This window comes from Peromyscus maniculatus, chromosome 8, assembly GCF_049852395.1.
Source record: "Peromyscus maniculatus bairdii isolate BWxNUB_F1_BW_parent chromosome 8, HU_Pman_BW_mat_3.1, whole genome shotgun sequence".
NCBI classification, from domain to species: Eukaryota; Metazoa; Chordata; class Mammalia; order Rodentia; family Cricetidae; genus Peromyscus; species Peromyscus maniculatus.
The window spans coordinates 73942454-73963341 of NC_134859.1; the positions used below are offsets into that span (position 1 = coordinate 73942454).

The 20888-nt window shown below is 43.8% G+C and overlaps 1 protein-coding gene across 3 annotated transcripts in view; it reads right to left on the reverse strand.

Moving 5' to 3' along the window:
- Positions 1-1105: 1105 nt before the first annotated feature.
- The window catches only part of Gdpd1 (glycerophosphodiester phosphodiesterase domain containing 1), a 39068-nt gene continuing 19285 nt past the window's right edge, over positions 1106-20888 (reverse strand). The window contains exons 5-11 of one of the 3 annotated variants that reach the window (XR_013053072.1): positions 15567-15685; positions 14705-14794; positions 9302-9435; positions 5435-5494; positions 2897-2948; positions 2352-2529; positions 1106-1487 (exon numbers count right to left, since the gene is read on the reverse strand). Coding sequence is in view for 1 of the 3 variants with exons in the window: in XM_076577626.1 (XP_076433741.1) it covers positions 2407-2529; positions 2897-2948; positions 5435-5494; positions 9302-9435; positions 14705-14794; positions 15567-15685 (578 nt within the window). In the remaining 2 variants the exon portion in view is untranslated. Of the gene's footprint in view, positions 2530-2896; positions 2949-5434; positions 5495-9301; positions 9436-14704; positions 14795-15566; positions 15686-20888 lie in introns of all 3 variants that reach the window. The other 2 variants (XR_013053071.1, XM_076577626.1) reach the window with 2 other exon arrangements.

A 20888-nucleotide genomic window follows, 5' to 3' on the forward strand; every position in this document is an offset into this window, starting at 1 on the left:
TCATAATGAAGAAAAATTTAAAAACAAACCATAGCCAGGTGATGGTGGGACACGCCTTTAATCCCAGCACTTGGGAAGCAGAGGCAGGCAGATCTCTGAGTTCAAGGACAGCATGGTCTACAGAGTGAGTTCCAGGACAGCCAGGGCTACACAGAGAGATCCTGTCTGGAAAAACCAAAACAAACAAACAAACCGTAAAAAGAATAATTTTTTAAAAATCAGCTGCTGGACCTAGTAGTGCAGGCTGGACCTGGTAGCACAGGCCTGTAACTCCTATAATCTCCAACACTGGGGAGGCTGGGGCAGAAAGATTCAAAGTTCAAAGCCTAACTGGGCTATAGAGTGAGTTCAGGATGGCCTGAGTAATTTAGTCACAAAAAATAAAATAAAAATAAAACAAAGAGAGCGCTAGAAACACAAGGGCAGAGGACTTGCCTCTCCCGTGTGAGGATCTGGGTCCAGTGTCCAGTATAGAGCAGTGGGAGATCAGCCTAGCCTGGTGGTGCGGGCCTGGAGTTCCATCACTCAAGAGACTGAGGCCGGGCCCGCGAGATGGCTCAGCAGATACAGGGAACATCCTGAATTTGATCCCTGGAACCTACTTAAAGGTGAAGGGACAGAGCCAACTCCACAAAGCTGGCCTCTGACCACCATATGTACAGCATACACTCACACACACACACACACACACACACACACACACACACATCATGCAAACACACAGAGACAATCACACAAATACACACACGCATATAAAAGAAATTCAAAAAAAGAGGTTGAGGTAGGAGCATCATGAGTACAAGGTTAGCCTGGGCGACAAAAATGAGACCTCAGAGATAAATAAGATTAAAATGATCTCTAAGGACTAAAATTAAAAATTATAATACAGAAGAGTAAAAGTCTGCTCTAGTAGACTAGCTTGCACAAGTTGTCTATCCAAATGTCAAGAAGTAACTTCCTAATTATTATTCTGTTTTCCTTTACTCTCTTTATGCTAGTGAGAAATCCCAGGTTTACTCATTTATTGATTAATTACCTCATTAACTGAAAAAAATTATATGAAACACACTGGAATTACAAGTGTAAAAGAAAATCAAGCCCCTCATTTTATTCTTGGAAAACTTTATTACAGTTTAAACAAAGCCACAGACGGGAGCTCTCGTAAGGCCGCCCTTCACAGCTGTATGTGGCACACCCCACACGAGAGACATCATTTAGGCAAAAGACATTTATTAGTCCATATTATTCTTATCTCCCAATCTGAGATCATGGAAATTTAGCCAAAAAGGTTACAAACAGATTTACATGGAGTCACATCAGAAAGCAGAGGAAGTGATGTCTAACGTTGGGTAAGTCTGTCGGTAGCTAGTCCTCAGTAGACTGAGTTCCTGAAGGTCAAGGGCAGGTGGCTCACACTAAAAATACCCGCGATGGTGCTGCGCTCCCACCAGCTCAGTCGTTACGAGGACTGCAATGTCACTTACAATCTGATGGAGGTTTAAAGAGTCAAGTCAAGCCCAAAAGGTAAGAATCGCGTATTTCTTTAGAGGAAACATAAAAACATGACTAGTTGGTTCTTGTTTTAATTTACAATTAAAAAGTCTATTTTTGAAGACATAAAAAAATAGACACGGTGGCCTTGTCACACACCTGAAAAAAGACTCCATACAGAATGTCCCCATTAACAGCCACAACCAAGAAGTCTGTTTCAGCCCACAGATTTGATTTCTGGGTAAGTAACAAACTTTACTTGGATTGACCTTCTATCACCAGCACACACCTTGCCGGCTAACTATTAAACATCTACTTCTTCCACTCTATTTTCCCTTTCACTAAAATGCACCTAGACATAACCAGACAATTCAAAAAGGCTGCAATGGCCTTCAATAATTTTCTTCCTTTTTTAATTACAAAAATTTAAAGACAGGGGAGCTCACCATGTAGCCCAGGCTGGCCTGAAACTCATGACCCTCTTGCCTCAGGCTCCCAAGTGCTGGGATTATAGGCTCACATCACCATGCCCAGCTCAATAATCTTCTTTTCCTATAGCTGATCTTGTTCTCGGTGAAGGCTAATGCCTGATTCGGCCTCTAGTCTGTGATTTCAGATTTACAATAGAAGACTACTGCATCACATATAGCCATCTTGATCAATGATCTACTTACATCTCATAGCCAGTTATCTTTCAAAACAAGTTATCAATGTAAAATATGCAATATTGTTGAAAAATAAATATACAGTATAGAGAAGTTTCTACATTCCCATACAGGCTTTAAAATGAGGTAATAAGAACTTAACTGATTAAACCTTTTTACCATTCTGCAAATCTCAGGGAAACAATGGTGCCACACCTTTCCTCGGATCTTTTCACGTCATGTCTCCTTTGAGTAATTCTGAGACCCTTTCTTACGCGGGAAAATTATTTAGGAAATCCTTAAGCTTTGTTGGGTAGTCTGTCATCACTCCGGTGGCTCCCAGATCAAAAGCTCTTTTGTACTCGTGTTCTTCATTTAAAACCCAAACGTATACCTGGGAATTGGGGTGTAGGAAGTATCAGAAGAAATGTTAAACAGAAAATGATTTCATATTTATCCACTAGGATCTCAGCATGCTTACAGTGAACCTTATGAAGGTTGTCATTTTAAGAAATGATTAAGCTCGTTTAAAAAAAATTCCATTTCCTCATTAGATATGCACTATCCCACCCCTGATTTCAGCTGCCCTCATTTACGTAAGAATCTAGCTAATGCTTTATCACTAACTACGAGGAGCATACAGTCCTCATTACAGTTGTAGCATCAAAGTCAGAGCTCAGGCCGAGTTACAGACCCTGCGCTGTGGCTTGTATCAAACGGTGGGCGCTGCTATTTCAAAGGGCACCAGTGCCCAGACTTACTTGAATGCCCCGGGCAGTGAGGTGGTCAAATAAAGCTTTCCGCATCAATAGGCTAGAGGGGGAAGAAAACAGAGCAGAATCAGGCACATCTTCATCCTTAGGAATAGAACTAACCTTTGTTTTCTCCGTCAGCTTATAGTTTAATAATTGCTAGTTTAATCCATCAGCTTATAGTTTTATAATTGCTAGTTTAATCCCAGCACTTCAGCAATACAAACGAACATCTCCAGTAATAATGGGTGTTACAAATTCATTTTCTTTTTCTTTCTTTTTAAGATTTATTTACTTTTATGTGCACTGAATTTTTTTTTTTTTTTTTTTTTGGCTTGCATATATGTTTCTACCAAGGTGCCAGATCCTCTGGAACTGGAGTTACAAGCAGTTGTGAGTTGCCCTGTAGGTGTTGGGAATTGAACCTGGGTCCTCTGGAAGAGTAGCTGGTGCTCTTAACCACTGATCCATCTCTCCAGCCCCCTCCTTCTTTCTTTTTGGACAGTCTCACTATGTAGCCCTAGCTGGCCTAAACTCCCTATGTAGACCAGGCTGGCCTATTTGGCCCCTGATCAACAGAACTCTATCTGCTTCTCTCTCTAAAGGCCACCACACCCAGCTGGGTGAATCTGCTGACTGCTGGCCACCCAGAGCCTGCTCTCGGGCTGCCACTGGATGCTCACAAAACCCTTCTCCTTGCAGCACCTCAGTGAAGTGGAGGCTCCTCACTTTGTCTGCTGGGGCTGAAATGAGAGTGAGAATGCGCTAGAAGCCTCTGTTCTGTGCCCAGCTTTCCAAGTTAAGGCAGGGCATTCTACTGGAGATCTGTGCCATTGTAGTTCCAACATATATATTTCTGTATGTCTATTCATTGTAATTTTCTGTATCTGTGAAAAATGATTTTAGACTACAAATCACTTAAATAAGATGGGAACTAGTCATACTGGAAAAATCACAAATATTCTTTTTTTAAAAATTTTACTTTAAATTATGTCTTTATGTGTGGTGTCTGTGTAGATAGATATGTGCACACGTGAGTGCAGGTGCATATGGGGGCCAGAGGAGGCGTCAGATCCTTTGGAACTGGAGTTACAGGCGGTTGCAAGCAGCCTGACATGGGTTTTGAATTTACATGTAGCACAGTGATTAAATATACAAAAATCTAGCAACCATAAGCTTTAGCACCAATTAAAATGTATTCTTGAGGGACTGAAGAGATGGCTCAGAAGTTAAGAGCACTGGTTGTTCTTCCAGAGGACCTGGGTTCAATTCCCATCACCCTCATGGCAGCTCACCACTGTCTGTAACTCCAAGATCTGACACCTTCACACAATCATCCATGTAGGCAAAACACCAATGCACATAATAAAATAAATTATTTTTAAAAATGTGTTCTTGAAAACTAGAAATTAAACCAAAAAATAAAATACAAAAAGAATACACTCCTGTGACATACAGGACTCCCGGACATCAGGCATCAGGAGCTTGTATGCAGGACTACACTTGGGTGGTTGTCAGGGTTTGGTGCAAAAATTTCCAAGAAATGTGCCAGTAGACAGTACCCACGTTTACACACCCTGTATCGCCACACACACTTCTTTTCACCGTGAACTGTGGGTTTGTGGAAACAGCGAGGAAGTCGAAGGGAACAGTTAGTTTTTGCAACCTTGCTAGTAACTAGCTACGTAACCTTGAGTAAATCGTTTAAGTGAATGGGCAGGTGCTTGGTTTACTCGTGAAGGTTGAGGAGATTATCTCTCTAGGTTTTATGACTAGCGACTAAGCTGGCCCAGATGGTTCACTGGTATCCACGTGCACAGTAGCTGCTCAAGTCCTGCTTACAAATGACGTGTGGACAGACTGCACCATGTTCCAAGGCTAGCACCCAATAAACACAGCTCCAGGGCCAGTGAGTTGGGCTGAGAGGTAAAAGAGCTTGCCGCCAAGCCTGCCATAAGCTCTATCCCCTGGTACCCTTGTGCTGGAAGGAGAGAAACACTCCTCAGAGTTGTGCTCTGACCTCCACACTTTGTAGCATAGGCTGCCCACTTCCCACTGCACACAAAACAAATTTATTCTTTTTCAAAAAGCCAAGCATGGAGGGGGCATGCCTTTAATCCCTGCATTGGCTGGGGAATCTCTGTGACTTCAAGGCCAGCCAGCCTGGTCTACATAACAAATTCCAGGACAGCCAGGGCTATACAGTGAGACCCTGTCTTGAAAAAACAAGACAAAACAAAACAAAAACAATACAAACACACATTTATATACAGATCTCTCTCTAGAGATGTCTTGGCAGTTAAGAGCACTTGCTACTTTTGCAGAGGACTCAGGGCTGATTCCCAGAACCCACATCAGGCAGCTCATAGCTGCCGGTAACTCCATCCAGTTACAAGAGATCCAATGCCCTCTTCTGGCCTCCTCAGGCACAAAGCATGCATGTGGTGCACAAACGTATCTGCAGGCTTGCACACATACACATGCCATAAAAAAAAAACTTCAAAAAACATATATATATATATCCACATTAATAATTAAAATACTTACGTATCAGAAAGCCAGATGAGGAACTTATGACCTTTGGACATAGTATGTGGTTCTTTTAGCCTAAGAGAAGTCAAAGCAGTACGAATTAGGAACGCAGGAATGTATCAGTGTGGTAGAACAAGACAAATTCAAACTGAAGACAGTGCCTATAGATAGGCTGGGAGGCAGAGGCAGGAGGATTGTTGTGAGTTTCCAGTCAGTCTGGTCTTCATAGTGAGTTCCAGGACAGAGAGAACTACACAGTGATACCCTGTCCCAAAAAACAAACAAACAATAAATAAAATTTTAATTAAAAACTAGCAATTATTAAACTCCATAAGCGACAGAGAAGACAAAGGTTAATTCTCTTCCTAAGGACGAAGATGTGCCTGATTCTGCTCTGTTTTCTTGAGTTATTATTTTTGCTTTTGTCTTCTTCCAGTTTCTGAGGTCTGGAGCGGCACAGCCATCTGCCAAGAAATCTCTGCCGCACCTCTCTCCTGCCAAGGCTCCTTGGCTGCGCTCTGAATTTGTCATTTGTCAAACAGGCTTTTCATGTTCCCCAGTTCTTCATTTTTTGTTTCTTTTCTAACTTCTCCTGCCCTCGCTCTCCTCTTCCCCCACCTCCTTCCCCTTCCTTCTCTGGGTGTGTGCTCACATATGGGCTAAGCGGGCTGAACTCCCGGACCATCAGTCTGTTTCCTACCAGCCCTTAGGTTGCTGATGCAGACTGTTGCATCTGGCTTTACATGGGTACAGGGGACCTGAACTCAGGTCCTCATGCTTCTGCGGCAGGCACTTTCCCCACTGAGCCACCTCCCTAGCCCCTGCATGTGGTGCCCCACTCAGTTTATGCAATTCTGGGGTAAAATTGAGGACATCATGGATACTAGCCCAGCATTCTAACAACCAAGCTGTATCTCTAGGTCCAATTTTGTTTTGTTCTGTTTTGGTTTTTCGAGACAGGGTTTCTCTGTGTAGCCCTGGCTTTCCTGGAACTTGCGCTGTAGACCAGGCTCGTCACGAACCCAGAGATTGGCCTGCCTCTGCCTCCCCTAAGTGCTGGGATCAAAGGTGTGGGCCATCACCAGCCAGCTTGATTTTTGGTTTTTTTTTTTTTTTTAGATTTTTTTTTTTTTAAAGATTTATTTATTTATTATGTGTACAGAAGAAGGCGCCAGATCTCATTACAGATGGTAGTGAGCCACCATGTGGTTGCTGGGAATTGAACTCGGGACCTCTGGAAGAGCAGTCGGTACTCTTAACCACTGAGCCATCTCTCCAGCCCCCGATTTTTGGTTTTAATAGAAACTCCGAATAAAGTTTTCTCAACACTGATCCAGATGGGAAGTCTTGGTCAAAATTTCAGGAATCTAAGGGATTCATACCTCAAATATTAATTACCTCACTAAATGCAATTCCTAATTATTTTATTAAGTGTCTAGTGTACTGCACAGAATATCAAAGCAAACAGAAATAATATTCTATGAAGTCATACTTACTATATGTGTGTGTGTGTGTGTGTGTGTGTTACATGTTCATGTACGTTTGTGCAAGTGTGTGTGTGTACACATGTGGACGCCACAGGCTGATGATGTGGAATCTTGCTTGATCATTTTCAACCTCTTTTTGTTTTTTCCCTTGAGACAGGGTCTCTCCCTGGATCTTGAGTTCACTGGTTCGGCCTAGCTGGCTGATCAGTGAGCTCTAGGAATTTGCCAGTCTCCATCCCACAGTGTGGGGCTGCAGACAGATGCCGCTGTCCCGGACTTTACACGGGCTCTGGGGATCCGAACTCAGGTCCTTGTGCTTGCACAGCTGGTACATTACCAACCGAGCCATCCCTTTGGTCCTTGTCATCACTTCTCAGAGTGTTTCTGCTTCCTGTGTTTATATTACAACAACATCCGCTTCCCTCGAGAGTGCACTGAGCTGTCTAGAGGACGTGGCGCTCTACTCCAGGTGGAAAGAGCCAAACACTTCAGTAATAAGTGGTTAGAGTCTTTCTAGTACAGCAAATGAAAACAGATTCTTTGCAGACAAGTGTTTTCTGAGCAGGACAGGGAGGGGCGGCACATGCCTGAAATCCCAGCACTCTAGAGGCTGGGTAATGGGGTGGCCATGAGTTTGAAGTCATCTGGGCTACACTAATAAGATGTGTGTGCATGTCCATGTGCGTGTGTGTGAATGAAATGGTATTTTCAGCTGTTTTGTCTAAGAAATGTCCATGAAGACTTTTAACAAATATAATTGAGAATTGATAAAATAAACAGCTTGTCACTAAGAATCTCAAACAGTCAAAATAGCCTGCAGCAGGAGCGAATCATAACATGACTCAGCGAGGTGCTTGCTACCAAATCTGATGACCCACGTGGTAGAAGAGAACTGATTGCTGAGGGTTGCCCTCTGACCTCCACGTGTGTGCACTGGCACACTTAGAGTGCACTCATGCACACACACAATAAGGAACTGGAATAAAAACTTGGTTGGGGACTATGCGGTAGAGGGGTGGCTCAGACAGAACAGTGCTTATGCAGACATGATGACCTGGGCCTGAGCCCCAGCACCCACGCTAAAAAACAAACAGGGCACGGAGAAGTACATACACTGTGTAATCTACCATGGGGAAGGCAGAGACGGGCGGATCCCTCGGGCAGGCTAGCCAGCTAGCCTAGAATAATCAGCGAGCCCCAGGTCCCAGTCAGAGATCCTGTCTCAAACAACAATGCCAGAGTTTACCCTCCCTCCCCCAACACACACACAGAAAATGTGATCTAACTATATTAAGAAGCTTTTGACAGCAGAACTCTTTTTTTCTGTGTTTGTGTGGGAGATTGAACCTAGGGCTTTGTATTTGCTAGCAAGAGCTCAACCACTAAAATATATCCCAAGTCCCACAAATGTCTATTAATTTCTTAAAAATAGTGTTAAAATGTATTCTTTGAAAATTTCATACGTGTAGTTTGATCATATTAATCCCCCCACTAGTCTTTTTTATCCCATTCCCATGCCCTTTGGATCATTTCTTCCTTCCAATAAACCCCGGTCTTATGTTCAATAAACTCAGGTGAAATAGGGGTGCTTACCTGAGCACGGGCATGGAGTTACTAGAGCATGGGTGAGGTAATAGTGGCTACACCGTGGAGGAAAGCCGAGCCTCTCCTCCAGAAGATGTCAACTGTCTATAGCTAGGGGTGGGAAAGTCTATTTATTTTATTGTTGATATTTGCTTTAGTCTGTTTTTCCATAGCTATAATAAAGTGTCTGAGGCTGGGATGTTTACAAAAAAAAAAATAAGTTTACTTAGATCACAGTTCTAGAAACACAAAAGCACAGTACTAGAATTGGTTTGCTTCTTTTTTTCCCCCCTTTGGTTTTTCAAGACAGGGTTTCTCTGTGTAGCTTTGCACCTTTCCTGGAACTCGCTTTGTAGACCAGGCTGGCCTGGAACTCACAGAGATCCGCCTGCCTCTGCCTCGCGAGTGCTGGGATTAAAGGCGTGCGCCACCATCGCCTGGCCTGTTTGTTTCTTGTGAGGGCTTCAAGGCAGCAGGAAAGCAGTGGGCAGTGGCAGAAGGGAGGTGCTTGCATGTGAGAAGCAGCAGAAAAAAACCAAGAGAAAACTCATTCCCACAGGAAAGGAATTCAGCCCCCTAAATCATCTAATCACCCCCTAGGGATCCTACCATGACTCAGCACAGATGAAAACAAGCCCAAGTTTAGTGGGGATAAAGCACGCGTGAACTACAGCGAAGGCCAGGGGTTGAGCTGGGAGAATCCACCCACACCCAGCCTTCGATCCCCAGCACCTAAGAGTGATGGGGATGGGCATGAGCCACTAGTTGAGCATTCACTAACGGGTAACTGGTAAAGAGCATAAGGACTTACTTCAGTATGATAGAAGGCATTGGAATTTCAAAGAACTGTTCTCGAATGGGCACAAAGGGCAAGAGGCCGGTGAAGAAAAGACCAAGGATGAGCAGAACACGCTGTAGGCTGAAGAGTATAGGGATATCTGAGTTCTAAAACACAAACAACATTATATGTTACTTTAATAGGCAGGATCTTTTTTATAAACCTCAGGATATATTTCCCAGACTATATGCTGACGACTCTTGCAAACATTCTCTGAATTACGAGTATTCATTACAATAACAACTCAGAAAAAGGTAGTCTGTAATTCATAAGTAATGATCGACTTTGGAGCCCCGTGGAGGAATGAATGCCACTGAAGTCTCTCTGGTGCTTTTGTAACACGACATGGGTCTGTTGGTTATGTATGGACAACTAGAGACTAGGAGAAACACACCAACACAACAGCAAAAAAGATGACACATGAAATGTTTGGTAATTTGGCTCCTGCTAAATCTACACAGCTCACTGGGCAGTGGTGACTCAGGCCTTTAATCCCAGCACTCAGGAGGCAGAGGCAGGTGGATCGCTGTGAGTTTGAGGACAGCCTGGTCTACAGTTCCAGGACAGCCAGGGCTACACAGAAAAACCCTGTCTTAGAAAACAACAACAACAACAACAACAACAAAAAAACCAAACCAGAGTCCCTAGGGTGCACACATGCACATCAATACTGCTGCAAATACGTCCTTGTTCTGCTGTTACGGATCAAATACAGAACATAAAGTGGGACAGCGCATACCTGCACTCCCAGAACATGGCAGGCTGAGGCAAAGGGATCTCAAGTTTGAGGCCAGCCTGGGCTACATAATGAGACCCTGTTGTAAAATGAATGAATGATAGAATTTTGTAAATTAGAACAAGAATCTAGCTCTGATTTAGAAATAACTATAGACTTACAGAAAGTTATAAAACCAGTAGTGTGTGACATGTGCTTGACTTGACTTCTCCAGAAGGCGATGTGTGATGAGGCTGTACTAGAGGAGGATCCAAGCCAGTTGACAATGATGTATTACTGCTGCTTAAATGACAAATTTTAGTCCGTTTGCATCATTTTCTCTTTGTGTCATCATTTTTAATCTGTTCCCATCTGTGTGTGTGTGTGTGTGTGTGTGTGTGTGTGTACAAGCATGTGTTTAAATTCTGTGTGGTCCACGTACAGATTCCTATAACCACCACAAACGACACAGAGAATATTCTATCAACACCGTGCCCACTCCCTACCCGCTCCAGTGCCTGTCTCCTGGCAGCCACCAATCTGCAATTCACATCTACAGTTTTGAGAACGTTATATAAATGGAATCATACAGCATATAACCCTTTTTGAAAGAAGGGTTTTACTCAGTAATGCTTGACAATTTCAAATATTTTGCCACTTTGTGGATACTATTGCCCTCACTTAGAAAACTCTTCCACCACTTCGCCTTCCATTCACTGTATACAGCTCAACTGAAAGAAATGTGGAGACTGGAGTGGGGAAGGTCTGCCAGTTACCCTGCTCGGGTTTTTAAATCTCCTCACGAGTGATATTTGTACATAGTTCTCTGCCACCTTCTTCGTCTGGCTTTGATATTTAAGGTACTTGCTGGTCTGAGGATGACTTGGGTATTGTTTCCTCTTCTCTGAAAGCTCGACAAGGACTGACGTTGTTAGCTCTTTGTTGGGCAGAGCTCAGCTGCAAAGACATTGATTACTCATTCACTCTCCTTATTCGTCATAGATCAACTCAGAATTTGTTTCTCCCATGATTCACTCTTGTTAGCTTTTATTTTCCAGGAGTGAGTCCTGTTCTTAGAGAGAATATACCTAATGTGCTGGTGCACAATTGTTCGCAGTGATCTTTTATTTCTACACCAGTGTTCATAACAGGCATCATTCAAATGTCTAAAATGTGGAAGCAACTGAGTACTAAACAATGGATAAACAAAAAAGTAAGGAAATAAAATAAAAATGTGACACGTGTAGTTCTACCCTGTCTCTAACAGTGTTCCAGTCCACGCCTGGCTGCATATGTAACAGTGGTCCTTAAGATAAAGGAGCTGAAATGTCCCACGTGTGTAATGACAGCCTTTGACTTCATAACAGCTCTAGTGCAATGCAATGTACTGTTCGTGGGTTTGTGACACCACTGTAAACAAACCCACTGAATTGCCAGTCATATAAACGTATAGCAATACAATTATATACAGTAGATAATACCTGATAATAAACCACTGTAACTTGTTTACATATTAATTATACTATACTTCAAATCATTTAAAAAAAAGGGCTTTACTTATTCATTTCCTTCCCTCCCTCCCCCCCCAGTGTGTGTGTGTGTGTGTGTGTGTGTGTGTGTGTGTACATGTTTGTTTGGGGTGGCCGTACTTGCGCCCATGTTTGGAGGTCAACCTCATGCCTGCCACATGGATGCTGGGTCTCAAACTTGGGCTTAAAGCTTGAGCCATCTCTCGGGCCCCAGCATATAACTTTTAAAGGTGTATATTTGTTTATTTAGGGGTGGGGGTGCCTGTGTGCTGGTCAGAGGACAACTTGCAGAAAGCAGTTAGTTCTCTCCTTCCACGGCCTGGGTCCCGGGGATTGAGTGTAGGTCACTGGCTTGGCCATAAGTACTCTTAACTGCTGAGCCATCTTGCCACCCCATCAGTAGGTAACATTTTGAGTGTGTGTGAGTGTGTGTGACTGTGTGTTCGAACCCAAGGCTTTGAGTATTGCTAAGGAAGTGTTCTACCACTGAGCTATAGCTCCACACCTCTTTTTACTTTTTATTTTGAGACAGGGTCTTGCTAAGTTTCCCAGGCTGGTGTTGAATTTACTTTGTAGCCCGGGTTTACCTTGACCTTCTGATCCTCCTGCCTCAGCCTCCAGAGTAGCTGGGATTACAGTCCTGCATTGCAGCCTGGTTTAAGGTTGAGTTTTTAATTATTTTTCTTATAGTAATTGTTTTTGGTAGGGGGGGACATGGTCTCTCTTTACAGACAAGCTGACCTCAAACTCAGATATGTGCCTGCCTCTGTCTCTTGAGCATTGGGATTAAAGGCACATGTCACCAGGCCTAGCTTCATTTTTAATTTATTTTTGGGTATATGCATGGTGTTCAGGCCACAGTTCACAACTCTGTGGAGTCAGTTCCCTCCCCCCACCTTTGCCCGGGTCTGGGGATAAATGCCTGACATGAAGTTGCTGGTTCATACGGTGACTGTGTGTTTAGTTTTCTTTAAAACAAACCCTCTTCTTCTGAAACAGCTACTGAAGAAAGCGGCTGCACATTCCCCACCAGCGACTCCAGACGGACGCGGCTCCCCGGCATTTGTACTCCCGTTATTTTTTGACAGGTTGTGTGGTGATGTCAAACATGCTAGCAGATGGCCTCTGGGACATTCTCTCCCCGTGGGAACACCTTAACGTGCCATTAGACGATGACCAGCTTTGAGGGAAAGAATTCTAGTTTGAAGTTCTCAAGCCCTGAAGGTAGCTGTGTAGCCAGCCCATGAGCTCTGTGGTCTCTCGCCTATTGTTCACAAGCTACCTTGGGCCCTCCAGCCTAGAGCGCTTAAAGAACACTTAGTCGGCTTAATGGGCCTCAGCTGTACTCTGAGCCATGCCATGCTGGACCCTGAGTATTTTTGTTTTTCTGCTGAGAAGGAAAACTCCTAAGAGTTTTTTGTATCTATCTGAGAATTTCTATGTGTCATGATATTTTCCCCTACACTTTGATATCTTTTGTGTCCTTAAAAAAGGGCCCCAAGCTTAGTATATACCTCAATGGTAGCGTGGTATAAACCAACAAATGTATCAGGCTTGGATGAATCCCCAGTACCACAAGTAAATGAATTAATTCTCTAAATAAAAATAAAAGGAAGCCGGGTGGTGGCGGCGGCGGCGGCGGCGGCGGCGGCAGCGGCGGCGGCGGCGGCAGCGGCGGCGGCGCACGCCTTTAATCCCAGCACTCGGGAGGCAGAGGCAGGAGGATCTCTGTGAGTTCGAGGCCAGCCTGGGCTACCAAGTGAGTTCCAGGAAAGGCTCAAAGCTACACAGAGAAACCCTGTCTCGAAAAACCAAAAAAATAAAATAAAATAAAATAAAAATATAAATAAATAAAAGGGAATCTTCAGTTCTTAAGACTTTTTTTTTTTTGGTATTTGAATTCCAAGTTCTATGAGCTCATGAAAGTTGCTGGAGGAAATGTGGGAAATCATTTCAAAAACAAAGCAAATTTTTACAGACACATTTCCAGCAACCTGGAAATTTTCAAAGAGTGAATGTCCCGCAGGACGTACCATGTGACACTCATCACCTTGGCTTGAGTATGTGTGGGAGAGCAAAAACAACTTGGAAAACAAAATAATTTCTTTTGAAATTACACACACAGATATTTAAAGGGCCAATAAAACAGACATTACAACACAAAGATTGTCTTTCCTGTATACAACACTGATAGACAAATCTTAGTAGCATGTGATGCAGTTCAGTGAACCATGTTACAACTGAGAGACTCCCTGTATGCAGACAGACAGACAGACAGACAGGGAAGAGAGGGGCCATGGCTAAGTAACAAACCCGTTGATTTCCAAGATGGCCAGCTTCTTCTTCAACCTCCTGATTTGGGACAAAAGCCTGGCAACTTTTGTCACCCACCAGGCCCCCTGCAGATGGACTAGCTCAAAAAATCCAGGGCCTGATCAGGACACATCACCCAAGAGCTGCAGTCCAAGCAACCATCCTGTCTTCACACTGACCAACCCTAACGGAGGGGACTGACTCTTCAGAGGCTTTAAAACCTCCGAGCCTCAAGAAGACACTGGATTGTGAGCTTTCTGAGCCCCCGCCCCTGACTTTACAGAGGGTCTTCTTTTTTTTTTTTTTTTTTTTTTTTTTTTTTGGTTTTTTGAGACAGGGTTTCTCTGTGTAGCTTTGCGCCTTTCCTGGGACTCACTTGGTAGCCCAGGCTGGCCTCGAACTCACAGAGATCCGCCTGGCTCTGCCTCCCGAGTGCTGGGATTAAAGGTGTGCGCCACCACCGCCCGGCACAGAGGGTCTTCTTCTCTGCACGTCTGCTGTGTGCGGACTTCCTCACGCCCGGTAAACAAACACCTTCCTCTAACTGCTGATTCTGTCTTTGTTTGAGGCTGTTTCGCTGCTTCCTGTGGACGTCAGACTTTTTCTGCTTTTAATTCTTTAACAGGCAGAGGAAAATGAACCCAATCAAGACCCCCTAGACCACGTCACAACCAACAACCAACATAAGCTGCCAGATGCAGTCCGTCATCCCTATGAGCAACGTCTGGCTAGTTCCTTCCGTTCGCACACGAGCTAGGAGACGCAACAGCCAGCCGTACATAGAGAGAGCCGGCACCCCGGGTGGCTTCCGAGGCTCACCTCTTTGTAACACTTGTCCACGATTTCAGAGCTCGCGTTGCCCCACACCGTCAGGTGCTCTCTCTTATACTGCTTCACCAGTTCCGAGACCTACGTGGGAAAATTCAAAATGTTATGCACAGGCCTATATGTAGATCCACCCACATGGTTTTACTCTGAAAACGGGTTACAATCAATTACTTGTCAATAGGTAGTATAAAACTGTGGAAAAACTGGTAAGTAAATTGGGATTATTTTATGAAATGCAAAATGATTTACCTTTACCACTCTAAAACGTATTAGAATATGACTACTCAGAATTTGACATAAAAATTGAATATGACGCCGGGCGGTGGTGGCGCACGCCTTTAATCCCAGCACTCGGGAGGCAGAGACAGGCGGATCGCTGTGAGTTCGAGGCCAGCCTGGGCTACCAAGTGAGCTCCAGGAAAGGCGCAAAACTACACAGAGAAACCCTGTCTCGAAAAACCAAAAAAAAAAAAAAAAAAAAAAATTGAATATGACTACTTAGTAATTTGACATAAACAAACCACGAATGAACAACTTAAAGCTGGTAGTCAATTATAGAAAGATCAGGATGCCTGGAGCCTAAGAGAGCTTACATTAGTCATGACCCGGCTAGGCAACTCACTCGGAAAAACGGGACATAGGAAAGTTTGCTTCGGTGACCTTTATGGGGCATTACTTTAAACAATGCTGAGTCCCGGCCTATCTAGTTTCCTTGATCTCTATCAGTCTCTCACCTATCCAACCTTACTTAGTTTTTGAAATCAAACAATGGTGTTCCCTAGAATATCCTCCTCCTCCGCACACTGTCAGTCTGTCACCTACTCTGGCCTTACTGAGACAATGACCCCCGTACCTTCTTAATCAGCACATTGTTGTTGACTTTGATGTCGATGTTAATGGGGGTCTCAGGAAAGGCCTCAAACACTTCCTTCAGCAATGGAATTCGGTTATCTTTTCCTTCACACTTGCATGCTGAAGAAAATAAGATTTTTAAATAGTAACCTCCATTCTTTTTTTTTTTTTTTTAAGATTTATTTATTTATTATGTATACAGTGTTCTGTCTGCATGTATGCCTGCAGGCCAGAAGAGGGCACCAGATCTCATTACAGATGGTTGTGAGCCACCATGTGGTTGCTGGGAATTGAACTCAGGACCTCTGGAAGAGCAGTCAGTGCTCTTAACCTCTGAGCCATCTCTCCAGCCCCGTAACCTCCATTCTTAAAGGATAACTCTTACTTCTTTAATGGTAGGAATTTACAGTACATGTGCATTATAGGACAATGACAAATGAAGCCAAGTATAGAGGAAAGTCATGTGAAATGCATGACTTAGACATCATCATGAGCACATGTGGATTTCCTTCTTTCCCTGTGAATTATTTGACAAAGTCACAATACAGTTTATCCTTGGATTTTAGCCTGTTATTTTTATGTCCATAAAAATATTTTTATGTTATACATTTATAATTTTGATTTCAATTTTTATCTAATTTTTGTTTTTCAAGACAGGGTTTCTCTGTGTAGCACCGGTTGTCCTGGAACTCGCTCTGCAGACCAGGCTGGCCTTGAACTCACAGAGATCCGCCTGCCTCTGCCTTCTGAGTGCTGGGATTAAAGGCACGAGCCACCATGCCCCGCTGTGATTTCAATTTTTTCAAGTTTTCAAGATAACTAGAGTCACATGAAGACTGTAAGAAATAATACACAGATCTATATACTCTTTGTCCAGATTTCCCAATGGCAACATCTTGTAAAACCATGTACCATATCACACCCAAAATACTGACATTGATACACTGGCTTATTTCTTGCCTTTTGGTTTTATGCTGCATGGGATAAACTTAGGGTCTCACACATTATAGTCGGCACTCTACCACTGAGCTATATACACCCTACTGATTTAAAATTTTTTCTTTGCTTTTGGTTTTTGAGACAGTATTTTATGTAGCCCATCATGGCCTTGAATTCATTACATAGGGAAAGCTAACCTTGAATGACTGATCCTCCTGCCTCCACCTCCAAGTGTTAGGACTACACACATAGGTGACCTCATTCAGCCTGCCATTTATATTATGAAGATATCTAAAGGTCTCAAAATACTCCCTCAAGTAGATATACAATAATTTAATTACTTTATTAATTAGAAACAGGGTCTCTCTCACTCTATAGCCCTGGAACTTGTTTTGTAGACCAGGCTTGCCTCAAACTCAGAGATCTGCCTGTTTCTGCCTCTGCAGTGCTGGGATTAAAGATGTGTGCCACCATGCCCAGCTAATTATTTTAATTTAACCATTCATTAGTTCAGACTGTTTTGCTATGAGATTATCATCGAAGTTTTCAGAGACTTGAGAATAATTTTCAAGCAAAACAAGTACACAAATTCAATAACTTGTTAAATTATTTAAAAATAAATTTTCAAAGAAAGATTTACTTTAGAGATGGAGAGATGGCATTAGCAATTAAGAGCATATATTGCTCTTCCAAAGGACTAGAGTTCTGTTCCTGGCACCCATACTGGGTGATTGACACTACTTATAACTTCAGCTCTATGTACTCACATGCATATGTCCACACAACACACACTTGAAAATAAGACAAATGGAAAAAAAAATAAGCCGGGTGGTGGTGGTGGTGGTGGTGGTGGTGGTGGTGGTGGTGGTGGTGGTGGTGCACACCTTTAATCCCAGTACTCAGGAGGCAGAGCCAGGCAGATCTCTGTGAGTTCGAGGCCAGCTTGGTCTACAGAGCGAGCTCTAGGACAGGCTCCAAAGCTACACAGAGAAACCCTAACTCAAAAAAAAGAAAAGAAAAAAATACAAATGAGTATTTTTTTTAAAGATGTATTCAGGGACTGGAGAGACCCCTCAGCAGTTAAGAGGATTGGGTGCTCTTTCCAGAGGACCCAGGTTCAATTCCCAGCACCCACACCTGTCTGCAACTCCAGTTCCAGGGGACCTGACACCCTCACTCAGGCACACAGGCAGGCAAAGCATCAATGACCATAAAATAAAAATAAAATTTAAAAAATGATGTATTCATTTCATGTGTATGAGCATTTTGCCTGTATGTCTGTATGTACACCAAGTGTGTGCCTGGTGCCCACGAAGGCCACAAGAGGTTGTGTGATGCCCTGGAAATGGACTTATGTATGGTTTGCAGTCACCATGTGGGTGCTGGGAACCAAACCCAGGTCCTCTGCAAGAGCAGCAAGTATTTTTAACCACTGAATCATCTCTCCAGCCCATATCTGTCAAATTATTATCATCATCAATGTAGTTATTCAAAGAAAAGAGTAATAAAAATTATGTATGTGCTGGTGCACACCTTTAATCTAAGCACTCAGGAGGCAGAGGCAGGCGGATCTCTGTGAGGTGAGACCATGGTGGTCTACATCGTTACAGGACAGCCAGTGCTAGGTAGAGAGATGATGTCCCTGAGGGCCAGTAAGAAGATGGCTGAGTGTGTAAAGGTGCTCGCTGCCAAGCCTGAGGACCTGGGCTATTTCCCAGGACACACTCGATGGAGGCAAATGATTGACTCGTACATGATCTCCACACACACAAGATATGACCACCTAGTCCTGGCCCCCACAATAAATAAATGTAATAAAAAACAAAAACCTTTAAAGTCCTTGAGAACAAAGCTAATAGACAAAACACAGACCCAAGAGATCAAATAGAAAGAAGCTGATTATCATATGATTAACTGGAATCAGCCATGAAGGAAGGTATATAACCCTGGGCTTTTTACTCATTAAGTTCATCAGTAAATTCATTCTGTATTTACTGTTTTAAAAGATTTGAGCTGGGCGGAGGTGGTGGCGCACGCCTTTAATCCCAGTACTCAGGAGGCAGAGGCAGGTGGATCTCTGAGTTTGAGGCCAGCCTGGTCTACAGAGTTCCAAGATAGCAGAGAAACCCTGTCTGGAAAAACAAAAACAAACAACAACAATAACAATACATATAAGCTTCACGTCTGCCAGCTGCCATGGTGCAGGCCTGTGTCTCAGTCCTTGGGAGGTGGGTACAATTAAGAGGTCAAGGTCAGCCTGGGCTGCTCAAGATCCTGTCAAGGGACACAACAGAGGCAGGTGATGGCTGCTGTGACTCCTGTAAACATGCCTGCCAGAACAAGCACGGAGCAACTCGGTTAAGGGAAAGCACTGAGGTGGTGGCCTTTCTGTTGTCATCGGGCAGAGGAAGACGGCGGCAGAATCAGGACACGGCAAAGGAGGAGGAGGAACCTGCGGCTTTGTGTCCAACCCTCTGCCCCTCGCCTGTGTGCCTGGAGCCAGTCCCCACTATGGGTGAGCAGCGCCCCAGCGCGGATGGCATTCCCTTTGCCCTGAGTCTGCGGCGGGTCCCTTTAGGGTTTCTTCCCCTTCGAGGATCCGTCCCCCACCATCCCAAGCGCTCTTGGGGGGGTGTGGGGGCGTTACTCTTTCCCTGTGTTTTATTCCTGTGAGGCACACTCCAAAGTAGCTTTGTAACAAAAAAAAAAATTATGTTTAGATTTATTCTTTATGTGTGTTAGTCTTTTTCCTGTACATATATGTGCTCCACATGTATGTCAGGCTGCCCTCGGAGGTCAGAGGTTATCTGATCTTCTGAAACTGGAGTTAGAGATGGTTGCAAGTCAACATATAGATGCTGGAAACCGAACTCCTGTGGCTACTGGCTGTCTTATAAGACAACAGAAGGCCGGGCGTGGTGGCGCACGCCTTTAATCCCAGCACTTGGGAGGCAGAGGCAGGCGGATCTCTGTGAGTTCGAGGCCAGCCTGGGCTACCAAGTGAGCTCCAGGAAAGGCGCAAAGCTACACAGAGAAACCCTGTCTCGAAAAAACCAAAAAAAAAAACCAAAAAAAAAAAAAAAAAAAAAAAAAAAAAAAAAAAAAAAAAAAAAGACAACAGAAATACAGAATGTTCCTGTCATTACAGAAGGTTCTATTTGGCTAGTGATACCCTAGTTTGATAAAATAACTGTTGTCTTCTAAGTATTCAAATGAATTGCGAATGAATTGCCATGAGGCGACAGCTATCCACATCCAAGTAAGATACCCTCAAGGGACACAGGAAACGGTCCAACAGACAAAACTAACGTCAGACAGGCAAATGAGACTCAGAGCCGCGCATCAGCACATCCCAGCACTCGGCAGGCTAAGGGAGGAGGGTCTCGATTAAAGTCAGCCTGGGCTGTACAGAGAGACCAGAAAGCTAGGAGCTGGTGAGATGACCCAGCAGGCTCTAAAAACCTTGGCTGGCTGACACTTGCTATGTAGACCAGGCTCAGAGACCAACCTACCTCTGCCTGGCCCAAACTTTCAACTCTACTCTAAACCCAATAAATTATTTTTTGTTTGTTTGCTTTAGTCTTGAGCTTGGCGGCCCAACCCTTTAATCCCAGCACCAAGTAGGCAGAGGCAAGTGGATCTCTGAGTTCGAAGCTAGCCTGGACTACATAGTAGGACGTTGACTCAAAAACTATAAAGCGAAGAACAATCAGACTGCAACCCACAAAACCAGAGAGGTTATATAGCAGGGGGGACCCTAGGATGACTGTGGCTTATAATAAGTTTTGGTTTTACCCAATCACTGGGCAAGCCTCAATAGTGAGACATTTCACTATTAGGGTAAGAATTTGTGCTGTATCAAGCTGATAATAGGAAAAAATAAATAAACAAACAAACAAACTTTAAAAAATCTTTACAGTTGTTTGAAACCTGAGTACCTGCCACTATTTTTTGACGACAGTCAGGGACTGCTCAGAGAGAGGGAGAGGACAGTCTATTTGAGCACTGGCCTGGTAATGTGGAAAGAGTGTCAAGTTCTAGCTCAGCCATTCACTTGTTATATGACCTTGATCAAGTTAAGCTCCTCTGTGACTTCTGTTTCCTTCTCTCTCTGTAAGGGAGAGCGGGTTAGATGGCTTCAGAGATCTCCACATTCCCAAATTTAAGACTGGCTAAGGGGACAGAAAACCAGGAACAAAATGAAAGGGTCTTTTCATTTTGTTTTGTTTCCGAAACAGGGTCTCATGTAACTCAGGCTGGCCTCCAACTCACTAGGTAGCCAAGGATAACCCTGAATTTGTGGTCTTCCTGCCTCCCCACCAAGTGCTGGGATTATAAGCCTAGATCCTCACATTCAATTTATTCAGTGCTGGGCAAGCGCTCC